General features: G+C 41.0%; 1 protein-coding gene across 1 annotated transcript in view; it reads right to left on the reverse strand.

The window, feature by feature from the left end:
- The window catches only part of LOC132381739 (ryanodine receptor 1-like), a 500,293-nt gene that overhangs the window by 448,903 nt on the left and 24,047 nt on the right, over positions 1-27,343 (reverse strand). The window contains exons 5-9 of the mRNA XM_059951310.1: positions 18,991-19,065; positions 17,502-17,580; positions 16,701-16,813; positions 9,394-9,493; positions 7,133-7,229 (exon numbers count right to left, since the gene is read on the reverse strand). Of these exons, the coding sequence (XP_059807293.1) occupies positions 7,133-7,229; positions 9,394-9,493; positions 16,701-16,813; positions 17,502-17,580; positions 18,991-19,065 (464 nt within the window). The remainder of the gene's footprint in view (positions 1-7,132; positions 7,230-9,393; positions 9,494-16,700; positions 16,814-17,501; positions 17,581-18,990; positions 19,066-27,343) is intronic.

Consider the following 27,343-nt stretch of genomic DNA (forward strand, 5'->3'; position numbering starts at 1 on the left):
AGAAAGGTCAGTGCCTTTTAAGCCATTTACTTCCTTCGATCGTAAATCCTCCGGGAAAAGCATAATGCAGCTGGGATCAGAAGTAACGCAACAAAAGAGAATTTAACACCTTTCAAGAAGTCGCTCCTTTTAACTGACTGTGTAAAACTTTGGACCTTCGCATTACTTCTTTAAGAACTGTTTAAGCATTATCGCTTTAAGAACTGTTCGAGCTGCCGTATCGCAGCTGACTTCCGGTTACGTTAGTCGTTTGTTTACTTTCGGGTTTTTTTTTAAAGCAGTGTTTAATAAATGTTTATTTGTTATAAAAAAAAACCTGCCTCAATTATATACTCATTGCTGCTGATTTGTGACACTGACCTTGGAGGAAGATAGTGAGGGTAAAGGAAGGTGAGGATGACTACAAACCAGTTTGTATTTCAAAAACTTCAGAAGACAGCTAATACCCTCCTCTACTACTCCAGGGAACTATCAGTGGTTTAGGAGAACAATGTCACCCTCTCTGAGGGACAGCATGCGAGGCCCCATCCTCATCATTCTGATAGATTCCCCATTGCTGTCTGTCAGCCAGTCGGTCCTGATGCTCCTGGTGAGATTGACATTCTGAAGCTGAAGCATTAAGGCTCAGAGCTGCACGTAGCTGCTCTTCACAGCCACCTGCAATCTATTCTGATACGATCAGCCTGCAAGCAACAATTAGGGGACACAGCATGTCACTAGGATGGCAGGAAAAGACCTTTGAAAGGTAGATGCTTAAAGCTGCACAAAGAAATAAGCCAATGTCTTCATGGTTAAGTCTTGATTATATGCAGAAAAATATCCGTTCTATTCCTGGCCTTAAGCTTTCACAACGCATAAAGAAAATGGGTTAATCAGTAGTAGAAGCATGGAAACTAGAACTATTTCAGTAAGAGGAATCAAATTTACCTCAATGTGTTTCCACTGACAGATAGTAGCTTTTGGTTGCAGATTAACATTCATAGCTCACCCTTCATTACCACTGAAGATTATAGGGAGTTACGTTCTAGACAGGTGAATAAATGGTTCTAATATTACTGTTATGGAAACACAAAGTACTGGAGGAACTCAGCAAGTCAGACAGCATCCATGTCATTTTAAGCTGAAAGTTCCTCCAGCCTTTTGTGCGTGCTACTCATTACTATAATGACCCAACTTGCAACAGAGTGGTTAAACATAACATGATAGGGAAAATATATTTCCAAAATAGGATGCTGATTTCCACTCATAGATCAAATAGATCCCATTCTATCCTTGAATTAGAGAGTAAGCTTTGAAGAGCAGCTTTAGCATATGGCACCTGTCAAAGATTAAAGCATCAAACACTACATTTGTCATATGTAAATTGAAACATACATTGAAATGCGTTTCCTTGTGCTGAGGATGTGCCGGGGCAGCCTGCACATGTCATTATGCTTCCAGTGTCAACATAGTATGTCCACAGCTTACTACCCTAACAGGCAACCAGCTCATCTTTGACATGTGAGGGGAAACCAGGGCACCACACAGTCACAGAAAGAATGCACAAACTCCTTACAGACAGCAGCAGGAATTGAACCCCGATCTTCTTACAGCCAGCGCTGCAAAACATTGTACTGACCACTACACTAGACTACAGTGAAAGAGAAGTGCCTCAGTGGATTGCTTTGCATTAAATTATATTTTGGAGCTGGACTCACGTGTAGCTTAAACACCACACAGAGCCGTAAATAGAGAGCTAGCTCTGTGTCTTCAGAGAACTTTGCCTAGTAAGTTGATTTCACCCATTCCTGGTGTACTAACTCAGTGCTGTGCTTTGCCCAAACACCGCATCATGCATCGCAAAACATAACAACGATAGGACATTATTTTCCTTAAAGAAATTCAAGCTGTGCTGTCATCACTCAAATACACATTAAAATCCAACCTGCATGAAGTACCCAGCTCTACTATCTTGTGCCACATACTCACACTGCCCTCTGTCAGTAAAACCTGCTCCTTGGATTCCCTCAACACACACAAAATGCTGGTGGAACACAGCAGGCCAGGCAGCATCAATAGGGAGAAGCGCTGTCAACGTTAACAACAACACACACAAAATGCTGGTGGAACACAGCAGGCCAGGCAGCATCAATAGGGAGAAGCGCTGTCGACGTTAACAACAACACACACAAAATGCTGGTGGAACACAGCAGGCCAGGCAGCATCAATAGGGAGAAGCGCTGTCGACGTTAACAACAACACACACAAAATGCTGGTGGAACGCAGCAGGCCAGGCGCATCTATAGGGAGAAGCACTGTCGACATGAACAACAACACACACAAAATGCTGGTGGAACACAGCAGGCCAGGCAGCATCTATAGGGAGAAGCACTGTCGACGTTAACAACAACACACACAAAATGCTGGTGGAACGCAGCAGGCCAGGCACATCTATAGGGAGAAGCGCTGTCGACATGAACAACAACACACACAAAATGCTAGTGGAACACAGCAGGCCAGGCAGCATCTATAGGGAGAAGCGCTGTCGACGTTAACAACAACACACACAAAATGCTGGTGAAACGCAGCAGGCCAGGCAGCATCTATAGGGAGAAGCCCTGTTGATGTTTCTGGCCGAGACCCTTCAGCAGGACACCTTGTATTCCCTTTACATTTTACACCTTTCACATCAAATCTAGAGTATGCACTCTAGCTTTAGACTCGCCTACCTTGGGAAAAAGACTGCGACTTTCCACCCTATTGAAGCCCCTCATTAGTTTATAAACAAACATCCAAAAGGTTACTCTTCATCCTCCTTTGCTAAAGGCAGAACAGTCCCAGCCTATCCAGTCTTTCTTTATAACTCAAGTGCCCCCCAGTCCAAGTAATATTCCTGTGAATCTTTCCTGCATCCTCTCTAGCTTAATCACATCCTTCCTATTATGTAGTGAGCAAAATATGCACACAGTACTCCAAGAGTTGTTTAAATAATGATGTTTACAATTGTAACATGATGTCCCAACTCCTATATCCAAGGTCTTGGGCAATGAAGGCAAACACACCATGCACCTTCACTGCTCTGTCTACCTACACTGTCTCTTTCTGAGAACTATGTACTTGTAGCTCAGGCCTCGCTGTTCAATAGTCTGCAGACTTACTAATCATGTTGCCTATATTCTCTTGAGTCACGTGATGATCAATGAAGGACCCAGCACCAATCACTCTGTTACAGGTTTGTAATCTGAAAAGCAATGCTCCATTACATTTTACTCCCTACCAATTTTGTATCCAAATGGCTAGCTCATCTTGGGCTTCACATGGTGCAATCTTCTAAACCAATGTTAGGGACCATGCCAAAGTTCAAAGTACGTATATGTCATCATATACTATCTCAGGTGTGGACCTAAGGCTCTGGCACCTCCTTTACAGAGGCAGCTGTGAAAAGAGAGCATGGCCTGGATGGTGGGGGTCCTCGACGATGGACGCTGCTTTCTTCTGATAGCGCTCCTCGATGTGCTCAATGGTGGGGAGGGGCTTTGCCTGAGATGGACTGGACTGTGTTCACCCACTTTTCCATTCTTGGGCACTGGTTTTCCATACCAGACCGTGATGCAACCGGTCACAATGCTCCACGCTGTGCATCTACAGAAGTTGTTAAAAGTTTTAGATGACATGCTGAACCTGCACAAACTTCGAAGAAAGTAGAGGTGCTGTAGTGCCTTCTTTGTGATGATACTCACATCATGGTCCCATGACAGATCCTCTGATAATGATAATGCCAGGGAATTTAAATACACAATCTCTTGGTCATCTCCTCAAAAAGCTCAATTAAAGATAGGATCTCCAAATAACAAAACTACCCTTAATCAGTCCTTGCCTTCCAAATGCAAATATATCCTGTCCTTCAGAATCCATTAACTATCTAACCACTGATACACCAGCTCACTGGTCTATAGTTCTCTGGTTTGTCCTTGTGACCTTGGTCTTTGCTCCATCTGGAACACGGAGCTCTTCCCATCTCTCTTTTGTACTGCTACATTCAGAGGAAAACCCCATACCATTTTTAAAATATAAGTTTTTTCTTCTAAAAAGTATTTCCTCTGAGAGGTCAAACACTTCCCGCTCCTCAAGATGAATGATCCTTGTCCACCTTGAATAACCACTGTAACTTGCACCATCCATTATATCTGGGAGTGTCTCCAGCATCCATAAAATCTGCGACAGGGGTAGCGATTTAAAAAATCCTCCAGCTCCATGTGATGGATTAGCTTTTTAAAATAACTCTTTAAAACTGCAAGTTACGTTCATGAGAAAGCTATGCTACAATATTGTACCATCACAGACTTCTGCCCATCAGCCCTATTCTGAATTAGTCAGCTCCATCTTGGGCACTAGCCTCCATAGTATCCAAAACATCTTCAAGAAGCGATGCCTCAAAAAATTGGAGCCCATTACCCAGGACATGCCCTCTTCTCATTGTTACCATCAGGGAGGAGGGACAGGAGCCTGAAGGCACACACTCAGCAATTCAGGAACAGCTTCTTCTCCCCTGCCATCAGATTTCTGAATGGACATCAAAACTATGAACACTACCTCACTACATTTTTTATTTCTGTTTTTGTACTACTTAATATAAATTATCTAAAATACATCATATATACATATATAACATACACACTTACTGTAACTCAGTTTTTTCCTTATATTATTATGTTTTGTATTGCTACTGCAAAGTTAACAAATTTCACAACATATGCCAGTGATACTAAACCTGATTCTGATTCTGAAATTAAGAATAGCTGCCCACTTTGCTGAATTCACAGTATTACATTCTTTGCTCACGGTGCCATCTGTTTTGTTTCTCCAATGTAGAGGGGGAAAATCTGTGATGTTGCAAGGTGACTATTATAAAATGGCAGTTATAATCAGAAAAGACAAAAGCACAACAAAACATAAATTACAGAAATGTCTATAGAGGCTATGGGAAATACAAGGGGTGATTGATAAGTTCGCGGCCTAAGGTAGAAGGAGTCAATTTTAGAAACCCTAGCACATTTATTTTTCAACATGGTCCTCTTCTACAGTTAGTCCAGCGGTTGTGGAGCATACGGATCCTTTCTTTGTAGAAGTCAGTGTCTTGGACCTCCAGAAGTGGTCCACAGCAGGGGTGATTGATAAGTTTGTGGCCTAAGGTAGAAGGAGATGAGTTATACAGCTCTCATTACATGCTCGTGCTGTTCAACTCTTTGAGTGATTATGCAGAAAGTTTGAAGTTAATGACATCTCGTTCTACCTTAGGCCACAAACTTATCAATCATCCCATGCTGTGGACCACTTCTGGAGGTTCGAGACACCGACTTCTACGGAGAAGGGTTCTGTATGCTCCACGACAGCTGGACTAAGTGTGTAAATGTAGGAGGGGTCTATGTTGAAAAATAAATGTGCTAGGTTTTCTAAAGTTGACTCCTTCTACCTTAGGTCACGAACTTAACAATCACTCCTCGTATAATTCCATCCTAGCATCCTCTAGTGTGTGGCTCTGGCTGAGATTCTTAAATCTTCTCCAGGCGCACGTGAGATACTAGATGACTGGAGGGTGACAAATAAGCTCAAACTTTTCAAAGAAGGCAACAGAAAAAAACCTGGCATTTGCAGAACTGTGAGCCCAACATCATTTGCAGGGATGTTATTAGAAAAAGAAATTATGAAGGATAAGGTTAAGGAACACTTGGAAAGGTGGGAACTAATCAGAGAAAGCCATCATGGCTTTGCCACGGGTAAATTTGTTTGACCAATCTGACTGAATTTTTCAGGCTGTAACAAAGTGTATTGATGAGGATAGTGCAGATCATCAAGCTCTTCAACGTGGAAACTGGACTAAATGGTTAAGGCTCATAGGACAATGGGCAAATATGAATCCAAAGTTAGTAAGAAATTATGAGATAAGGGTAATGGTAAAAGAGTGTTTTTGTAATTGTATGCATCTGTTTATTGGTGTTCCACAACATTTGGTACTGGGACCCTAGTTGTTTGTTACATACAAGAATGATTTAGATGTAGATGTTGGAAGAATGATCAGTAAATTCACAGATGACAAAGACTGCTGGAGTTGTTGACAGTGTGGAGGATAGTATAGATTGATAAAACCTTGCTGGTAAAATGGGATAAAATGTAATAGAAGCAACATAACCCTGATGCATTTTGGGAGCACCAATGGTGTTAGGAAATTCACCATAAATGGCAAGGTCCTAAGGAGTACTGAGGAACAGAGGAACCTTGGTGTATAACACCAAAGACCCTTGCAGGTAGAAGTACAGGTAGTGAACATGGAATCCTGGCTTTCTTTATTTAGGAAATACCGAAGCAGGGAGGTTATGCTCCATCTTAACAAAACCTTGGCCAGACCCTGTCTTGTTACCACACGTAGTTCTGGTCACTGCACTATGAGATTGATGTGACAGCACAGGACAAGGGCAAGAAGGATGCTGTCTGGATTGGAGTGCTTCGGTGATGAGGAGAGACTGAAGGAGCTGGGCCTGATTTCTCAGAGCGTGAGAGGTTAAGAGGGTACATTATTGATGTATATAAGTATATAAGAGGGTACACTATTGAAGTATATAAGATTATGAAAAGTACAGTCAGGTGAACTGCAAAAAAAGTTTCCTGTCAAAGGTGAATAAAGCTAGAGTACATAGATTTAGGGCAGGGACACTTTTAAAGGCATAGACCAATACCATTAAGCAAGAGGTCCATGAACCCTAGGTTGGGAACCAATGTTTTAGGGTAAGAGAGGGCACACAAGGAGGACCTCTGTCACCCACAGAATGGTGAACAACGTCTCAATTGCCATCACACACATGTTTCAGTGGATCACTGGATATAAGGATGTACTGAAGTTGGCCCCGAAATTTCCCCTCCATGTCATAGAAGGATGAGTTGCTCAACTATCCCAGCACAAAAAGCCCAGCAGCACAGAGAGTAGTGATTGAACTGCGGTGTTAGTAATCATGCAGTCTAGTGTCACTGCAAGTGGCTTGTCACTGCTAAGTATGACGGTCTTTCGAAAGAGACTTTTTTTACTCTTAAGAAACAAACTTCACAGCTGAAAACAGAATATTTTAAAATAGTTAAAAAAACACAATTATAAGCCGACCTGCGTTGATCTTCACCCTGATCAAATGACGCTACAGTAAGACATTCATCCATATGGCCATGGAATAGGCGAAGAACGTGCCCTCCAGTTAAGAATCCTGTATACATAAAAAACACAGTATAAAGGAACCTGAATGAATTTCTCTCTAATGTTTCAACGTAGCATTTTTCTAAGTTTTCAACTGTTTGTTCTGAGTAAACTTGGAACTGTTTTGATGCACTTCAACCTTTAAAGCTCATATTTCAGTCTATTTCTACATCATATATACTGACCAAATTTTAAATCTTTGACTCAACTTGAGCTGTAATGCTTTGTTGACTTGATATCCATAAATAAGACAGTTCTGAGTGGAAGTATTTCAGAACACTGGTTTCCAACGCATCAGAGGACCAACTTCATTAAAGTAACACTTAATTGCAATCACTATACATTTCATCAAAATTACTCAAACCAGATGACTAAGGGTTACAGCTGCCAAAATATTCATGAAATCACAAATAAAATGAATGCCTTAAATTAATATGAGTTCTGCAGATTTGTTTCTCAATACATGCAACTGTACATTGATTTATTTTTCATTTTTGTAAAGTAACAATCATTTTGAGATCATGTTACTCTGTGCATCTCCAAAAGGACCATAATCTTCTCATGGTGTGGAGGCTTGTATGCCTCAGAGACCTGGAGAGCTACAATGGCTGGAGTCAGGGCTTTATGCTTTGACTCTTGGTAGAATCTCCATGCCAAACAGGTCAAAGGGCAGAGGTCAGACTTGGAGTGGTCCGTCAGTCCTTTGGGTTTAGGAATTTAGCTCAGGGCTAACAACCCAGACTGGAAACAGCAATGAAGAATCCTTCTACATCCGAGTGTGACGGTATTCCCGAGTCTCCACCCGGGACTTGCATGACTGACAGCAGTGAAAACTGAGAGGAAGCTACTGACATGATGAAGGAAGCCCTGAACACGGCCAGAGATGGAGGACCTTCACTGCTGCCCTAAATGCCAGCAGTGTAACGGGCAGTAAGAGTCAACCGAGCATTTCCTGTCATGACCCTCTGCACCACTGATGCCATTTCCAGGAGGTAACATCATTCCTGCACAAAGCACACTGAGCACATTGTGCCATGGACAACCATCACTGGATACACAAGAGATAAGTAGGTCTTAATAACATAGTGCCAAACTATAATGCCCACCACATAACTAAACTACTAAGCCTCATCTTTGGATCACATCCAACCAACCCTCATCAACCTTCCCCCAACTCCGCAATCTCCATCAACAAAACCTCTGATACCATGGTCCAATAGGCAACGTGGGAGTCCTCAGTTCTCCTGATCCCACCTCATTTCACGATAGTGCCCTGACGACTCCACCAGGAGTTAAGAGCACACGCACATGGAAAGTACTTAGAGTTTGGGGGGGGGGGTGCATACCAAACTTCTTCAACCATCTGTTGTGCCTTTTTCACCACACAGCTGGTATGTACAGACCACGTGAGATCCTCGGTGATGTTTATACCTCTCAGCTCCACATCCATTGTTAGCTCTACGGATATGTAATTTTTAAACTTAACTTATGTTAAGCTCTTGTTATCAGAAGTGAAATTAATTAATGGATCAAATCTTTTGAAAATGAATTTCATGCATATAGCTGGTGCGTGGTCAAATAACATTGGCATGTCCTTTATATGAATATAATGTGAACAAGTGTTTCAAGGTACCGTTAAACAAAACTTCAGTATGCGAACTATAATGATCCTTAATGCACTGCCATTATTCCCATTATATACTCAACACTGGTGGATTTAAACTACATAATATCAGCTCAACAGCTGCACTGCCCCAAAGCAATTGTGTTTGATAAATATCTGCTTTCATGTTCTGGCAGTTACAATGCCCACGGGATAAAGGCATCCCTATCTCCAACCCAATCAGTACACTAAGTACCACAATACACTGAGACACCTTCCAAAGCATTACATAATTTAGATGTTTCAATTTTGTTTTGAAACAAATAAATGTTATTGAAACTTTAGCTTGCATTTGAGGAAAATCATTATAAGAACATTTTGTCTAAACAATATGCAATTTTGCGCAGCCCCTTTAGTTATGTTGTCCGTCTAAATGTTTTCAATTTTTTGCTATGTATTAGACCAATATATCACATAAAAATACTCTTTCTTTCTATCTTAAGATACATTTAGTTCTGTTTACAGACATGTTACATGTTAACATTTAGACATGTTACAATTCATAACTAACCTTCAGCGAGTTCACAGCCTGAACAGATAGGGTTCATGTTCCAGAGAGTCTGCATGAAAGATGCATCCACTTGCAAGTCTCCACTGGCATAAGATAAATGCTACGGAGAAAGGAAGATGTGCAGAGAAAAAAAGCAGTATTATGTTTTCTATGGTATTTTTCCACAGTGAGTAATCTTTACAATGATTAATCATTTTCACGCTTCATGACTTCACAAATTCCTTTCAGTGTTGCCTACATCGTCTTACTGAAAACAGTCATCACCTCACAATCAATTGCAAACTACAGCCAGCCAGTGGTGCTGTGGCACCCACACCGGACCTCAAGGTGGGCAGCCCCAGGTTCAAATCTGGCCAGCTCCTTGCACGCTTTCCATCTGTGCTGGGTTGAGCGTTGAGCTGGCAACTCGATCTTGTTAAAAAACAAATGCTAAAAGAAGAAACAAGGTTGCTGCCCGAAGCACCACACGGCGCAGAAAGGAACAACTATGGGAAACTGCAAGATTAATTATTGATTTTTTTAATGACGGCCACCTCCATTCCTCTCCCAAATGTTTATCTGAAACTGGACCAGACCATTCCCCACCTTATTATCTTTAGCTTAGAGATGAGTCTCAGACTCGTTATCAGCATTATCATGATGACCACTCCATATTACTTGACCCTGACCTACCTCAACCAATCTGTTGTTGAAATGTTCATTAATAATTTTATTGCAACATAATCATGATCTCCATTTTATTTTAGATTAGACTTAGATGAGTTTGTTGTCTTTGTTTATATGAAGTTCACAGAATAAATTCTAAGTATACATGGTAATAATAAATAGCAACACATCATAAACATCAAACACAAAACAGAATGATGCAGAGACCATAGTCCAATAAGAATAAAGTGAGAACAACAAAATAACCAAGAGAGATAAAAGAACTGGCATGAGAACGGTGTAGTACTACCACGAAAGAAGAGTGAAAGAGGTGATTGGTTCAGAGGTCTAATAGCAGTGAGAAAGAAGCTGTTCTTTGTGTCTGTTTGTCTGGGTTTATAAATCCAAGATCCTACATTTTATTACTATATCTAACTTAAAGCAAGACCAATTCACCCTCAGTCCTACCATATTCACACCAAGTTGAAATCTGGTATTAAAATCCTCATCTTCATGCAAGCTGTTGCTTGCTTTTATTGTTTGCAGGATTTGTGCTTTTCTTCTTTTTCTCTGCGCATTGGGTGTTGGTCCTTTTTTAAATTGGGCTCTTTCTGGTGTCTTGTCTCCCTATACTCACTGGAATTTAGAAGATTGAGGGGGGATCTTATTGAAATGTATAAAATTCTAAAGGGATTGGACAGGCTAGATGCAGGAAGATTGTTTCCGATGTTGGGGAAGTCCAGAACGAGGGGTCACAGTTTAAGGATAAAGGGGAAGCCTTTTAGGACCGAGATGAGGAAAAACTTCTTCACACAGAGAGTGGTGAATCTATGGAATTCTCTGCCACAGGAAACAATTGAGGCTGATTCATTGGCTATATTTAAGAGGAAGTTAGATATGGCCCTTGTGGCTAAAGGGATCAGGGGGTATGGAGGGGGTTCTGAGTTGGATGATCAGCCATGATCATACTGAATGGCGGTGCAGGCTCAAAGGGCTGAATGGCATACTCCTGCACCCATTTTCTATGTTTCTATGTTTGTGGAGACCTCAAAGAGGTGCATCTCAGTTGTATAATTTATAAATTATTTTATGATAAATATACTTTCAATCCTTTGAAACTTATATCTCGCCCCTCTTCTTTGTTATCGCTTGCATATTATTTAGCCATCTAGGATGCCCATGAGGTAAGTTATCTCCCCTTGAATTATGCCCGAACTGAACTGCTCCACCAAAGGAACTGGGATGTAATTCTGGATTTAGCATCCTCAGTCTTGAGAATGCACTTCAAGTGATGATGACTGACATAATTACAGAATAACTAAATATTGCCAATATCTTGAACACCCTGCACAAGTTTTATTTAGAACATAGAACATTACAGCAGAGTACAGGCCCTTTAGCCCATGATATTGTGCCAATCTTTTAATCTACTCTAAAATCAATCTCCCTATTGTATCTGCCTCTACCACCACCTGTGCCAGGGTTTCAAAGTACCCCATCAGTCTCTGTATAAAGAACTCTGTATAAAGTACCCCATCAGTCTCTGTATAAAGAACTTCCATCTGACAACCTCCCTATACTTTCCTCCAATCACCTTAAAATTATGCCCCTTGTATAAGCCATTTCCACCCTGGGAAAAGTCTTGGTTGTCCACCCTATCTATGCCTCTTATCATCTTGTACACCTTTCACCTCAAATCACCTTTGCTCCAAAGAGAAAAGTCCTAGCTCGCTCAACCTATTCTCATAAGACGTGCACTAGTACACGCAGCATCCTGGTAAATCTGCTCTGCACGCTCTTTAAAGCTTCCACATCCTTCCTATAGCACATAATATTATAGACCAGTGAGTCTTATTTCAGTGGTGGGAAAATTATTGGAGAAGATACTGAGAGACAGGATATACATGCATTTGGAGAAAAATAGTCTGATTAGGGATAGTCAGTATGGCTGTGTGAGGGCACGTCATGCCTCATGGGCCTGACTGAATCCTTTGAGATTGTGTCAAAGCAGGTCGATGAAGGAAGTGCTGTGGATGTGGTGCATATGGATTTTCATAAGGCATTTCATAAATAAGACTCACTACTCTATAATTCCCAGGGTTATCCTAACTCCCTTTCTTGAACAAACAAGTAACACTTGCCACCCTCCAATCATCTGGTACTGCTCCTGTGGTCAGTGAGGACGCAAAGATTATCGCCAAAGGTGCAGCAATCAGAAATCAAATGAGGTGTTCTCCACCTGGCCCTGGGGTCTCATCTATCTTAATGTTTTTCACAAGTTCCGGCACATCCTCTTTCTTAATGTTGACATGTCTGTTATACACTATCCTCACAAATGTCAAGATCCCTCTCACTGGTGAAATATTTACTGGGCAACAGCTCCTTCCGTTGCATTGGACCTGCAGTCTGTAATTCCCTGTGTAATTTTCTGCCTTTCTCTTTCTTTCTTAGCAATGATTTTTTCTTTAAATCTACTTATATGATCAAGCTTTTGTATTAATGAGCTGAAGAGATGATCAGGAGGATTAACATCCTTTAACATCTGCCGGACGATGCTGAGGATGTTCTACGAGTCTGTGGTGGCCAGTGCTATCATGTTTGCTGTTGTGTGCTGGGGCAGCAGGCTGAGGGTAGCAGACACCAACAGAATCAACAAGCTCATTCGCAAGGCCGGTGACGTTGTGGGGGTGGAACTGGACTCTCTGACGGTGGTGTCTGAAAAGAGGATGCTGTCCAAGTTGCACGCCATCTTGGACAATGTCTCCCATCCACTCCATAACGTACTGGTTAGGCACAGGAGTACATTCAGCCAGAGACTCATACCACCGAGATGTAACACTGAGCGTCATAGGAAGTCATTCCTGCCTGTGGCCATCAAACTTTACAACTCCTCCCTCGGAGTGTCAGACACCCTGAGCCAATAGACTAGTCCTGGATTTATTTCCACTTGGCATAATTTACTTATTATTATTTAATTATTTATGGTTTTATATTGCTATATTTCTTCACTATTCTTGGTTGGTGTGACTGTAACGAAACCCAATTTCCCTCGGGATCAATAAAGTATGTCTGTCTGTAATGGAGGCAGGACAGTAGAAATTCTCTACGTGGACTTCAGCAAGACTTCTGACAAGACAGGCTTTTCTAGAAGATGGGATTTAAGGTGACTTTGGACACTGGATACAAAATTGTCTTGGTAGGAGGCAGAGGGTAGTTGGGGAGCATATTTAATGCGGGCAAGTGTAATTGGTAACAATCGGCATGATGTTTGGCAGAGGTGAGCTAAAAGCCTGCTTCTATGCTGTAAAACTCTGATGTCTTTTTATGTGACACAGTATGATTTCTGTGTAATAATGCTCCTGTAAAGAAGCTTGGGACAACATATTACATTATGAGTAAATAATAATGGAAGCTCATCAGACCCAACTAAGCAAATGTTACTAAGTATAATTTTATTATGTCCAATAGACAGCTGAGTTAGATATGCATGAACCTCAAAACAAGGAAGCTTTTTTTGCCTGTTGCTATGCAAAACTAATCACCTTGATTACAAAATAATTGTTTTGATGAAGTTAGTATTTGGGTACTTACATTCGCAATACTTTAAAAAATGCTAATCAATTCTTCCAACAACTGTTCCATACAATTAATCAGAAACAGAAAAAATTTATTCAGCCCAGACATCATGTCAGCATTTCTCCAGTATCAGTACTTTCTCCTGCATTACCCCATCTAAAGCTATCAGCACAACCAATTGTTTTTCCCTCTCACTTACATCCAAACGCTATTGAAATGTATCAACTGCTCCCTTCAGTAGCAAGTTCAAACTGAACTTACTGTATTTGCTGACCATCTGAGATTGTTGCCTCTAGCAATTTTCTTCTCCCTTTGGAAATGTTCTATTGCATCCACTCTGACAAGAATCCTTATCATTTTTCAGGACCACTATTAAGTTATCCTTTATGAGAATAAAATTCGATATATTTATCTTTTCGTAATAGGCATATCTTGCTAAATAACACTTTTAAGAGTTGCATGACCAAGGAACTGGTTTTGGACTTCAGGAGGGGCAAGTAGGGAGAACATACGCCAGCCCTCATTCTGGCTTCCAAGCATCAACATCTCAGAGCATCTATCCTGGACCCAAAACATTATGAAGAAAGCAATCAACACTTACAAACAAGCTGGATGAACTCAGCAGGTCGGGCAGCATCAGTTGAAATGAGCAGTCAGCATTTCGGGCCGAGACCCTTCGTCAGGACACTGTTTCAACGGATGCTGCCCGACCTGCCGAGCTCATCCAGCTTGTTTGCTCGTGCTGATTTGACCATCAGTGTGTTTCCTATGAAGAAAGCAAATCAGGTGCACTAATTCGTTAGGACTTCGAGGAGATTTGGTATATAGTCCAAAAATTCATATAAATTTTTTGTAAATATGCAGTGGAGAGCATTCTGCCTGTCTGCGTCACTACGTGGTACGGAGTCTCCAATGTGCAGGACTGCAAGAGCCTGCAGAGGGTTAGCTCCATCATCAGCACAACCCTCCCCACCACTGAGAACATCATCAAGAAGGAGCATCTGGCACTAAAGATCCTCACCAACCTGGGCATGGCTACTTCTCAACTACCATCAAAGAGACAGAGAAGCCCGAAAACCCACACTCAACAACTTCTTCCCCTCTGCCTTCAGATTGCTGAACTGTACATGAACCCATGAATACCTGCTCATTATTCCGTCTTTTGTACTATTTTTGTAATCTACAGTAATTTTAATGTCACTACACTGTACTGCTGCTGAAAAACAGCAAATAAGTCAGTGATAATGAATCTGATTCTGACATCCCTGCATTTCTGGTGTTGTAAACATCCACTACAGCTCCATAGCCCCGTATATTCTCTTTATAATATGGCAAGAACTATCGCAGTACTTCAAAGAGTGTCTAATCCAAGTTTAGCATTACTTGCTTTATCTTTATTTTTAATTCTGTCCTTTTTAAAATAAACCTGTGATTGGTGCATTTGCACCTCGAGATTGTATTGCTCTTCCACCCCACTCAGGCTCAAGTTTTCCAAGTAATGTAACATCCCTATTCTTCCTACCAAGATGCACCTCCCCACATTTAAAGACATTGAACTTCATTTGCTAGTTATTTTTCATTCAGTAGGTTATTTAACATCTTCCTCAGTGATGACCAGTACCAAACTTTTAGTAGAAGAAACAGAAAGTGCTGGGAATATTCAGAAGGTCAGGCTGCATCTGAGGGAAGGAACATAGGATTAATGATTCACAATGAACACCCCTTGTCAAACCCTGATGAGAACAAAATTTTAACGAAGAGAATTTGACAAGAAACACTAATGTAGTTTCTCCTCCCGCAGATGCAGCCTGACTGTGATTACTTTCAGTATGATCAGTATCTGCAATTGTTTGGTTTTACAATAATTTGGTAACTGTATTTTTGATTACAAAGTCTAAATCAAACTATATTGGGAACTGAAGTGGTCCGAGCACTGATCCTTCTGGTATATCCCCATCCACTTTCTTTCATGAAAATCATTTTATTCCACTTCCTTACCTTGAAACTAGCTAGCAATGCAATCTGCTACATATCCTCCAAAAACATTATTTACTTGCCTATTTATGGGGCAACTGATGGAAAGTCTGTGCTACACTTAATGCTTTACCAGCATTCCTGTTACTTTCCCTGTCATCTCTTCACAAAATAATTCAATGCATTTTGATTGATTTTTGAGATCCTACTGTCACTTTTTTGCTGACGAAACTACCATTGTTGGCTGAACCTCAGACAGTGACAAGAGGGCGTACAGGAGCAAGATATACCAGCTTGTTGAGTGGTGCCGCAGCAACTATCTTGCACTCAACATTAGTAAGAGCAAAGAACTGACTGTGGATTTCAGAAAGGGTAAGAAGTGGGGAATCATAGAGGGATCAGAAATGGAGTGAGCAATTTCAAGTTTCTGAGTGTCAATATCTCTGAGGACCTAACCTGGACCCAACATATCAATGCAACTATAAAGTAGGTAAGTCAGCGGCTATATTTCATTAGGAGTTTGAGGAGATTTCATAAGTCACCAAACACACTCAGAAATTTCTACACATGTACCCTGGGGAGTATTTCTAACTGGCTGCATCACCATCTGGTATGGACGGGTGGGGGATTGTTGGTGGGGGCATGTGACTGCTGTTCAGGATTGAAGAAAGCTGAGGAGAGTTGTAAACGTAATCAGCTCCTTCATGGGCACTAGCCTCCATAGTATTCAAGAACATCTTGGACGAGTGATGCCTCAAAGAGGCAGCAACCATCATTCAGGACCCCCATCACCCAGGATATGCCCTCTTCTCATTGCTACCACCAGGAAGGAGGTACAGGAACCTGAAAGAAAAAACTCAATACTTCAGGGACAGCTTCTTATCCTTTGACATCCGATTCCTGAATGGAGAATTAAATCCATGAACGCTAAAAATTTGAGCACATTCCTGTTTATTCCCTCAAAGTGTTTCTTGCATAAATATCCACATAATTCAAATTTGCAATAGCAAATTAGTTATTTCTATTTATACTCAGAACAATAAGATTTTACTATTGTTGTCCTGAAGGCTATTTGCCATTAACATCAGTACATTTAAAAAATATATACTTACCAGGTACCTCTCAGAGGAAACACTAACGAGGATGAGGTCATCACCCACACGAACTTTTTCACCTTCAGACCTCTGCTTCGAGGCTGGATGAATGGTCCACCAGCAAGCTTCCCCTGTGCATATCACATTGGTGAGTCTCATGGGATGAATTTTCCCGTATTTTATCACATATTAAAAGAAGTTCTGAAAAAATATACCAATCAACTCAATCCACCTCTTCTCATTGTTACCATTAGAAAGGAGATACAGAAGCCTGAAGGCGCACACACTCCATCATGTGACAGAAATTCTGACCCATCTCTATGTTGTTTATGACATTAAAATTACGGTAGTTAATCTCCCAATTAATATTGTGTTAAAAATAAGCACACATGTACAATATAGACGAGAAAATGCAAATTAAAAGTTGGTCAATATTTTTCTAGTTACAAAACTTTAGGCCATATCCCACAAATCATCTTTCTCAAGTGTTTTACTGTATTCTATTCAGGAAATGGATAATCACCAATATATTTTTCGACAAGAAAACATTATCTGAATCATAGTTTCCATTTTTCCTTCTTTCACAAAAACTATCTCAGCTGTTTATTTTCACTAGGCTTCTGTTAAACTCCTATGTACTTTAACAAGAGGCTACAAGGACTCTGGGACAGAATGCAATTGCTATTCATTCCATTTCTCCTTTGAATCCATGAAATTTAAGTTGAAGTGCGAAGTAGGGGGACCACAGAAATCTTCCCCTGAGCATTCAAAATAGGAATGGCCAATCAATTAAAACATTATTTATCTTTAAAAAATCACCTGACGCATCTTCTTGCAGTCCAACATCAAAGGATAATTTATCTGTTAAAGATCTCGAGGTTGTCAAACAACATAAATACTGTAAACAAAGGAAGACAAGAGTTATAATTGCTATTATTGAAATCTCAAAAATTTAATCTTGCAAATAACATTCCCACTCAAAATTCACTTTTTAAGTATTACCAAAATAAAACTTCATAAACAGAACTAAAGTCACAAAAAGACAATCTAAGATCCATGGAAAATGTGGATTTGGATACATAGGGATATTACATTAAAATACATTTTACTGAAATGGATTTGAAGAAATAACGTGTCAAAAACAGGAGCGTGTCTCTGCTTTGCTCTTCAATAAGATCACAACTGATCTGGTTGTAACCTTGACACCACAATCATACGGAGACATCCGAGTGCTAGTGACAGCTTCAAGGTAAGGAAGGTTTGAGGAAAAGGTTCAAGGGAACAGGATCAAACAAAATTCAGCTTTTGTTTTGCATTAAACTGTTATGTCTTTCATTAAATAACAGTAACATTTTATATACAATTTGAAAAATAGTAGTAGTTTGCCTAAAGCACAAACGTAGCAACTAAACTCAGGTTTAACATTACCAGCACTTTCTGGAGTGTATTTCGGCATGACAGTTCCCGACAAGAGTGGACTAAACTATCTTTTTCTCATGTACAGCAAATTAGCAAACTTCAGTTCACTCTGATTAGGTTCCTAGAAGTTCCTTTTGGAATAACTGAGAACTAGCATCACAGTTCAAAATATTTAAGACAGAGACAAGGTGAAACCTCATTTCTCAGAAGGTTTGGAGTCTTAACTAAAGCAGAATGATTGAACATTTTCAAGACTTAGGTAGACAAACTATTGATGTGCGAAGGGTAAAGTTACCAGAAGTAGACAGGAATGTGGTGTTGAGATTACAATCAGATCAGTTCTGATCATATTGAACAGCAAAGTAGAGACATTTCCCTGTTGCTGACACAAGTATTTTTTTCAAATCTGCCTCAATAACACTTTTTTCCCCAATGTTCTCTTAAATCTTATTACAATTTTATAATAATTTATTGACTGAAATGCATTAATTCAAATATAAGTAGAAGTACAGATGAAATACCACCCACAGTAGAAAAGATCAGATTTTAATGTATTTCGACTTCCTCAGGTCGGGCATTAACAGATTACTGTATTAGACAGAGCTCCAATAGTACACCTTAGCAAACAGGTAACAATTGCTTCGCAGTAGATTTTGAAAAGAGAAATAGTTGACTTCACTAAAAAATGATACAGGCGTTGCAACTTTAATTATGCTTCTCTTTCACTAATTGGCATCCAAACACTTCATAGAAATTTGTTTACAGCAGGTCATTTAGAGCAGAGGCTCCCAACATGGGGCCCACAGAACCCGATATAGAGGAAGGCAAATCAGTTAAAAGGATGATTACAAAAATAATGAATATACGGTTGCTTGCTCTGTTTACTTACCATGCCACTATGAGAATGTCGGAGAAGAATAGCATGACCGTACAAAAGGGTTCTATGCCCTCCTCCCTGAGAAGACTACATGTAAAAAGGTTAAACATGATCAGTTTCACAAATCAAGACATATTAAAATTAAGACAGCTTATACTCTTCAATAAAAAGAGGTTTTGAATTGCTGATTGTTTTTAGATAAATACTGTGGAAATTTAAAAACCAGATCATCGTGATCTTGAAAGGATCTAAGGCAGGGGTTCCTAACCTTTTTAATGCCATGGACCAACACCATTAAGCAGGGGATCCGTAGATCCCAGGTTGGGAACTCCTGATCTGGAGAATGGAAGTTAAGGCATCAAGTTTATTCCAGTCACAAGGCCCTTGCTACAGACATGAGCTGAGTCCAAGACCAGAGCTGACAAGCCTATCATGGCCTGGAATGGCTCTTTGCATATCATGTTATTTAAAAATGTGCTTTCCAATAGTTACACCCTAAACTTGAATTCAGGAGGTTTAGGCTCACTTGGTCCATACTGAAAGGGGTTGATTAGGGCTTGGGTGGGGGTAAGGGGCATCAAAAATAATTCAATGCTGTTGTCAGTAGGCTGTAATTGACCATAAAGTTACATAAATTAATTAGGTTGGCTTGTCATCTTAGAATATATAAAGTATGTTGATACTATGAATAAATGCTCTTTTCCTTTCCCTTTAAAAAGATTCTGATTATGGTGCTTCATCCATGAATGTACTGGTCCATTCATACATCTCTACCCACACCCATTCTCATCCATACTGCACCATTCCAAGGAATTGCAGAACATGCAACAGCCATACTGTCAGCCTCCTCCTTCCTTTCTTGTACCTACTCACCTAATTCCTTTGCATTTTGTTCAATTATTATGTTGCATTCCTTCTGTTGAAGGAAACCAAACAGTCAGAGTGACTGCCCTGCAGGTAAGTTTTATTCAGATCGGCAGCTTCCAGTTCTTTCTCACTCCCGCTGACCTCTATAGTTTTAATGAAACTCAACTTAAGCCTATTTCCTGGCTTGGCATATTACAGGCTTCTGTATTTCACTTCAAATTCAACAACTTCTGATAATAAGCTATCCGATTTTGTATCTCACACTTCCAAGCTTTCTTTCCTGTTCTTAAAATACAACAAGATATTTTTTTAAGTATGACCCATTTCAGATCTCTCACCCACTCCACTTGCTCCTGCCTTGCCTCCTGTAGGGGCTCCACTCCATCCTCTTAGTCCTGCCAGCTGTCGTATTGCTCTGACAATGAGACATTCCTCACAGGTCTCTCTGATATGTCTTCCTTCTTCCTGAAGCATAGTTTCTACTCTTGATTAGAGTTCTTGATCAAATTCCATCCATTTCCCACACCTCTGATCTCACCTCCTGGGTACAGCAAAGGCACAGCTTCCCTGGTTCTTAGCTTCCACTCTGTCACCGTCACAATTTCAGCCAGCTCCACATAGACTCCATCACCTGATATATTGAAGGGTTCTCTCCTCCCTAACTCCTGGTTTACTCTTCTTTCACCACCCACTACTCTCTATCAAATGGTACTTTCATGGGCAATCCTTGTCCTTTCACTTCTACTCTCCCATAATGTAGGGGCACAATCTTTCCAGGCAAAGCCGTAATTCACTTGGACCTCTTCCAATCTGGTGCACTACATTAAGTGCCCATACTGTGGTCTCTTCTGCGTTGGAGAAATCAAACACATGTAACACACCGGGAAAGACTTCACTCCTAATGTAATGGCTTCTCTGCAGCAGCAGTGTTTGGGTTATTGCTAGAGGTAACAGGGGCTTTGGGCTGTGCGTTGTCCAATGAAGGGAGTGTTTTTTTTTCCTTGTGGTGTGCGCCCGAGAATGAGCGATCTGGGTCTCCTGTTCGGCGAGAGATGAAGAGAGAAGACACCTGAAAGGAGAGGTCGTAGCCAGCAGGATGGAGAGGGGCCGGGAGTCGACGAAGCCCAGGGAAATCGATGGAGGATTGGCGAAAAGGAAACCGTGAGCTCCAACACATGCGCATTAGATTGTTCCATTAAAACAGGCCCTTTTATTTTTGTCTTCTTCACTAATCCTTTAGTCAAGAATTATAAAGCTAAATCGTTTAATTGCATATGGTGTACAGTCTGTTATTTTGTGGTGCTGATTTGTAACGGGGGGAACTGATCACACAGCATCCACACAAACGAGAGGTTTTTCACCTCAGATTCCACACGTTTGGTGGTGCCAGAGACTGTCTTCCCTGGAGTAATGCCACTGTCCGAATCTGAGGGTTACACACAGATTGGGTGGTCACTTTGCAGAGCATCACTTTCAGTCCACAGGAATTCCCCGAGCTTCCAGATTGTTGCCACATTAATTCAATGTCCCACTCCCGGCCCCACTCCGTCCTGCTGACTACGACCTCTCCTGGCCTCCTGCACTGTTACAACGAGACCTAAAGCAAGCCTGAGGAGAACATTTCATCTTCCGTCAGGGTACGTTGCAGCTTTCAGAATTCAATGTTGAGTTCTCTAATGGTGGTGGAGGCAGATACTATTGGGTCTTTTAAGAGACTTTTGGACAGGTACAAGGAGCTTAGAAAAACTGAGGGCTATAGGTAAGCCTAGCAATTTCTGAGGCAGGGACATGTTTGGCACAACATTGTGGGCCGAAGGGCCTGTATTGTGCTGTAGGTTTTCTGTCTTTCTATTCTTAGCTTTAGAGATCCAGTGTGGAATAGGCCCCTCCAGTACTTTGAGCTGCCCCGCCAGAGGCCCACCTATTTAACACTAGCCTAATTATGGACAACTTACAATGGCTAATTAATGTTCTAACCAGTATGTCTTTGGACTATGGGAGTAAACAGGAGAACGCAGAGGAAACCCACGGAGAACGAGTACAAACGCCAAACAGAGGACGCCAGGACTGCACTCTGAATTTCAATGCCCCGAGCTGTAATAGCATCACGCTAACCACAACTTCACCATGGTGCCCTTTTATCCCTTTAGATAAATGATTATACCAGTTATCTTTTTTAGATAATTCACCTTTATCTTTCTGTCTGTATCAAAATTGTCCACATCTTCCTGTCATCATTTTGATTTATATTTTATTTTCCTATTTGTGTAGACTGGCCTGCCGAGCAAGATCATAGCCTTACTATTAGCAATGCTTTGCATTCAAATTAGAATAATCTGACGCTAACTGCTAATTAATTAGTACAGTCGTCCATTTTGTACCATCTTATCAGAGATATTCTTCCTGTTCAGTCTCTTCCTTTGCCACTTTCTCTGCTACTGAAACTTTCTTTCTTTCTGATATTTGAAGAGTCCCAGAGATGAACCTTTAACTATTTCTCTTTCCACAATTTCTGCCTGACCTGCTTTTTGCAGCATTGTACATTTTCATTTCAGTTTTTCTATCCTCCAAACATGAAACACCCTTTATCATTGAGTTCCCTTTCTTCATTATGTTCTTCCCTTTTTCCTCTGCAATTTACAACTTTTTTCCCCTGTATGAAAGATGAACAGTCTAGATGAACAGTTTGTCCTCCTAAATGTTAACTGACCTGCTCCGTACTTCTGGCATTTCACTTTCATTTAAAATTTCAATACATCTTAAGCAGAAGAAGCAACTCAAAGTACAGTTTTGAGGATGTTTCCTGGACTGAAAGCTTGAGTTTTAGGAGATTGGACAGGCTGGATCAGTTTTCCCTGGAGCAAAGCAGGCTGAGAGGTAACATGATGGAGATCTGTAAAATTATGAGAGGTATAGATAAGGCAGATGGACAGTGCCTGGTGCTCTTGGTAGGCATTCTAAAACTAGAGGACATAGATTTAAGGTGACAGAGGTTTAAAGGCAAGATGCAGAGGAGGGCATGGAGACAGAAATGGTAACAATATTTATGAATTATCTGGATAGGTACTTGAGTAAACAGGGAACGGAGGAAGATGAAATTCTGCATATTGGAATTAGTATATATAGGCATGATGGTCAGAGGGGGTGCAATGGTCTGAAGGGCCTGCTCCTGTTCTCTGCCAACTCCATGGTCGATGAAAAACTGTTAGAAATTTGTAGAACTTTAGTTATATTTGATAGTTTGTTATCAAGACTTAAGAAAATCCTTTTTTAAGAAAAACTCAAGTGTGTGCATTCCACCTGAGGAATCGAGAAGCAGCTCAGAAACTCAAGACCTTCTAGTGTGGGAAGGAGCTCGAACATCACCCGACTCCAATCTACCTGGGCGAGACACTGGATAGGACGCTCTCATTTGCCACCCACATCCAAAAGCTCCAAGGGAAAGTTGGCTCTCGCAATTCTCTTGAAAAAAATTAGCAGGCACGAAATGGGGAGCTAAAGCTCACACACTTAGATTAACTGCCCCAGCACTCTGCTCTGCACCTGCAGAATACTGTGCACCTGTGTGGGGTAGATCAGCCCATGCGAAGATAACAGACCCGTTGCTTAACGAAGCCTGCCGAATAATCACGGGCACACTGCGCCCCACACCCACTAACATCATTTACAGACTTGCAGGCATTGCTCCCCCAGAGATCCGAAGACACTCTACAACAAAAATTGAAAAAGGTAAACAGAACTCGGATCCATGGCACCCACAACATCATCATGTGCCAGTTCCCAACGGTCTAAAATCAAGGAAAAGCTTTGCTACAGTGGAGGAACTACCACACGGAACATCCCCCCAAACATACAGGATTGACCCCTGGAAACAAACAGAAGCCAGAACCCCACCAAACAATACAGTGCAAGACCCCACAAAAATATTGCCAGATGGGGCCCTGCTTGACAGATGGAAGGGGTGCACTCTCTCAATAGAGCGAGAGCAGGAGTTTGTAGACGGGAGACAATATGGTGAAGTGGGGTTTAAAAGACCAGCAAATCCTGCGAGTGTGGTGAAAGGGTGCAGAACATTGAACACGTTGTGTGCAACTGCCCACTCTCACCTGATTGAGCTGACACTGACCTGCTCAACATCAACCAAACAACACTAGAGTGGCTGGCTGTCTGGTGTGACCAGCTGTGATGATGACTTAAGAAAATGTTAAAGTTACTAACAAATAAAGATGCAAGTGAAGTAACAAGGCAGAGAGATTTTGGGAGGGGATCACATAATTCACTAATTTGGCAGCAGAAGACACTATTGCCTTTGGCAGTGCGGTGATATTTTGGGGGAGAACGGAAGTGTAGAATTGGAAGAACTCAGATAACTGAATAGGGTGAAAATGAACATAAAGGATTTGAAAAAGATAGGAATTGTAAAATCAAAGCACTGTTAGAAAAGGGAATGAGATCTGACAAGGGCAACTGAGTATTGGATGGCCTCAAGTTTTCAAATGATAGGAGGGTGACCAGGTGCATTGGAGTAGTTGGCTTAAGAGGGAACATGTGTTTCAACAGTAGATGAGGAAAGGCAAAGGGAGTATCAGGTCATAGTACATTGGTGGTGGAGAAGCCAAGAGAGATGTAGTAGCTAACGCTGTATACATGTGTAAAACTACATTGCATTTTTAAATCATTTAAGTTCACTAGGATTCAAGGATTAATAAGTTGTTAAAAGGGATAATGGGAGAGGTTTTAACTGATTGGATAATTAACAGGTTTAGCTGAGTTCCAGCATGGGAGTTACTTCCTTAGACAAGCTAAGTTTGCAGAAGTCACAGAAGTCATGAGGGGAGGAAGGAGAAAACTAGACGATGAGGATGTGGAACATGAACTGGAGAGCTTTCAAAGTTTGGCCTGAGGAAATAGGAGCAAAAGTCTTTTTTGGAGAACACCTGACTTGTAACATGCAACATTGAACTTAACTATGGATGGAGAAGATAGATTGTCAAAATGCACTTCATAAAAATACATTTGCTTCATATTCTTACTACATGTAAACTTAGTCTGTTAGTTCTAAGGTTGAAATAACAGAATGAAAGTTACCTCATATTATCCTCACCAATTTACAAACCCTAGTTTTCAAACATTAGTACAAAATTTTAAAAAACAGAAGGAAGTTAAATCCAAATAATTTTAAGTGTATTAGATTTATATCAAATTAAATAAAGCAACAAAATCACCACATTTGTTGATACAGATAATCAGGGACCGGCACAGAATTGGATTTGTTTTTATATGTGAGAGTTTAGATCAATTAATGGTTCAACCTGCACCCTTGGAATCAATCATTCTGCAAATTTACTTCAAAGAGTGATTCCGTGGCTGTGATGCAGCGCGATCAAGGCCAATTCTGTCACGGAAATAACTCACCCACGTCCATTTCTAAAATATAACTTTTTGTTGTATATTAACATCATAAAACACAAGCTGTCATCAGGAAAAGTCACAGTGCCATGCAGAAAGATATACTGCAGAGATCTCCTGCTGATATTCATCAATATAAATGTGTCATAACTGGCAATAACATCTTCGTCTCAAACAGTGGATTTTCATGAAAGCATTTTATTAAAAGAGGATTAATTTGGGCTGAGAAATCACGATTACTTTTTTATGTTTCCTTCAATCTTCAAATTGGACTCAAGCCCAATACCTGCCAAGCCAAATTATCTGGAGATGTACTCATTTTAGTGGAAGAAGATTAATATTGTACTGTGTTGAATATGAACAGGAGAAACAAAGATTAATGCCAATATCATTGCATTTATGCAGAAGAGACATTAACAAACATACACTGCATTGGTAAGGTGTTAAATATGTTCAATGTATTTTTATTTAAAATTCATAGGGTATAACATAGCACAACATAGGAAGAGGCTCACAAAGTACACTGCAGATGCTGTGGTCAAATCAAGACGTACAAACAAGTTGGAGGAACTCAGCAGGTCGGGCAGCATCCGTGGAAATGAGCAGTCAACGTTTCGGGCGGAGACCCTTCTTCAGTCCTGATGAAGGGTCTCGGCACGAAATGTTGACTGCTCATCTCAACGGATGGTGCCCGACCTGCTGAGTTCCTCCAGCTTGTTTGTACATCTTGATAGGAAGGGTCTCTTGCCCACAATGTTGTGCTGAACTAATTAAACTCCTAACTGAACTAATCCCTTCTGCCTGCACAATGTCCGTAGCTCTGCATAGTCTGTACATTCCTGTGCCTTTTAAATGCCTCCACCACCACTCTGTCAGAGAATTCCAGGTACCTACTACTCTCCATGTACAAAGCTTGCCCTGCACATGCCCTGTAAACTTACACTATTTCATCTTAAACGCATGCCTTCTTGTATTAGACATTTCAGCCCCTGGAAAAAGATGCCAGCCGTCTATCTCATTCCTCTATTATCCCATAATCTTCTGTCAGGTCTCATCTCAGCCTGCAACATTCCAGAGAAAACAACTCTAGTTTGTCTAGCCTTTCCTTATGGTACACGTCTTCTAATCCAGGCAGCATCCTGGTAAACAAGTTTTTCATCCTCTTCAAAGTCTCTGCATCCTTTCTATAATGGGGCGACCAGAATTGAACACAATACTCCAGATGTGGACTGACTAGAGTTTTTTCATAGACGGGAAATGCAACTTCCTGACTCTTGAACTCAGTACCTCAACTAATCAAGGCAATCATTCCATACACTTTCTTTACAACTCCATCAAACTGTACAGTCACTTTCAGAGACACCACCTGTATATCAATGATGTTATGGACCTTGCCATGAATAATGTACACACACAAAATGCCGGTGGAATGCAGCAGGCCAGGCAGCATCTATAGGAAGAAGTATCGTCAATGTTTCAAGCCGAGACCCTTCGTCAGGACTAATTGAAAGAAGAGGCAGGGAGAGATTTGAAAGTGGGAGGGGAAGGGGGAGATCTGAAATGATAGGAGAAGACAGGAGGGGGAGGGAAGAAGCTAAGAGCTGGAAAGTTGATTGGCAAAAGGGATACACAGCTGGAGAAGGGAAAGGATCATGGGATGGGAGGCCTAGGGAGAAAGAAAGGGGGAGGGGAGCACCAGAGGGAGATGGAGAGCAGGCAAGGAGTGATTGTGAGAGGGGCAGAGAGAGAAAAAAAGAGAGAAAAGAAAAAGGTGGGGGGGGGTTTAATAAATAAATAGGTAAATAAATGGATGAATGAATGAATAAATAAATAAGGGATGGGGTAAGAAGGGGAGGGGGGCATTAACGGAAGTTAGAGAAATCAATGTTTATGCCATCAGGTTGGAGGCTACCCAGCCGGTATATAAGGTGTTGTTTCTCCAACCTGAGTGTGGCCACAGATAGACATATCAGAATGGGAATGGGACGTGGAATTAAAATGTGTGGCCACTGGGAGATCCTGCTTTCTCTGGCGGACCGAGCGTAAGTGTTCAGTGAAACGGTCTCCCAGTCTGTGTCGGGTCTCACCA

The sequence above is a fragment of the Hypanus sabinus genome, chromosome 26 (assembly GCF_030144855.1).
Source record: "Hypanus sabinus isolate sHypSab1 chromosome 26, sHypSab1.hap1, whole genome shotgun sequence".
NCBI lineage: Eukaryota > Metazoa > Chordata > Chondrichthyes > Myliobatiformes > Dasyatidae > Hypanus > Hypanus sabinus.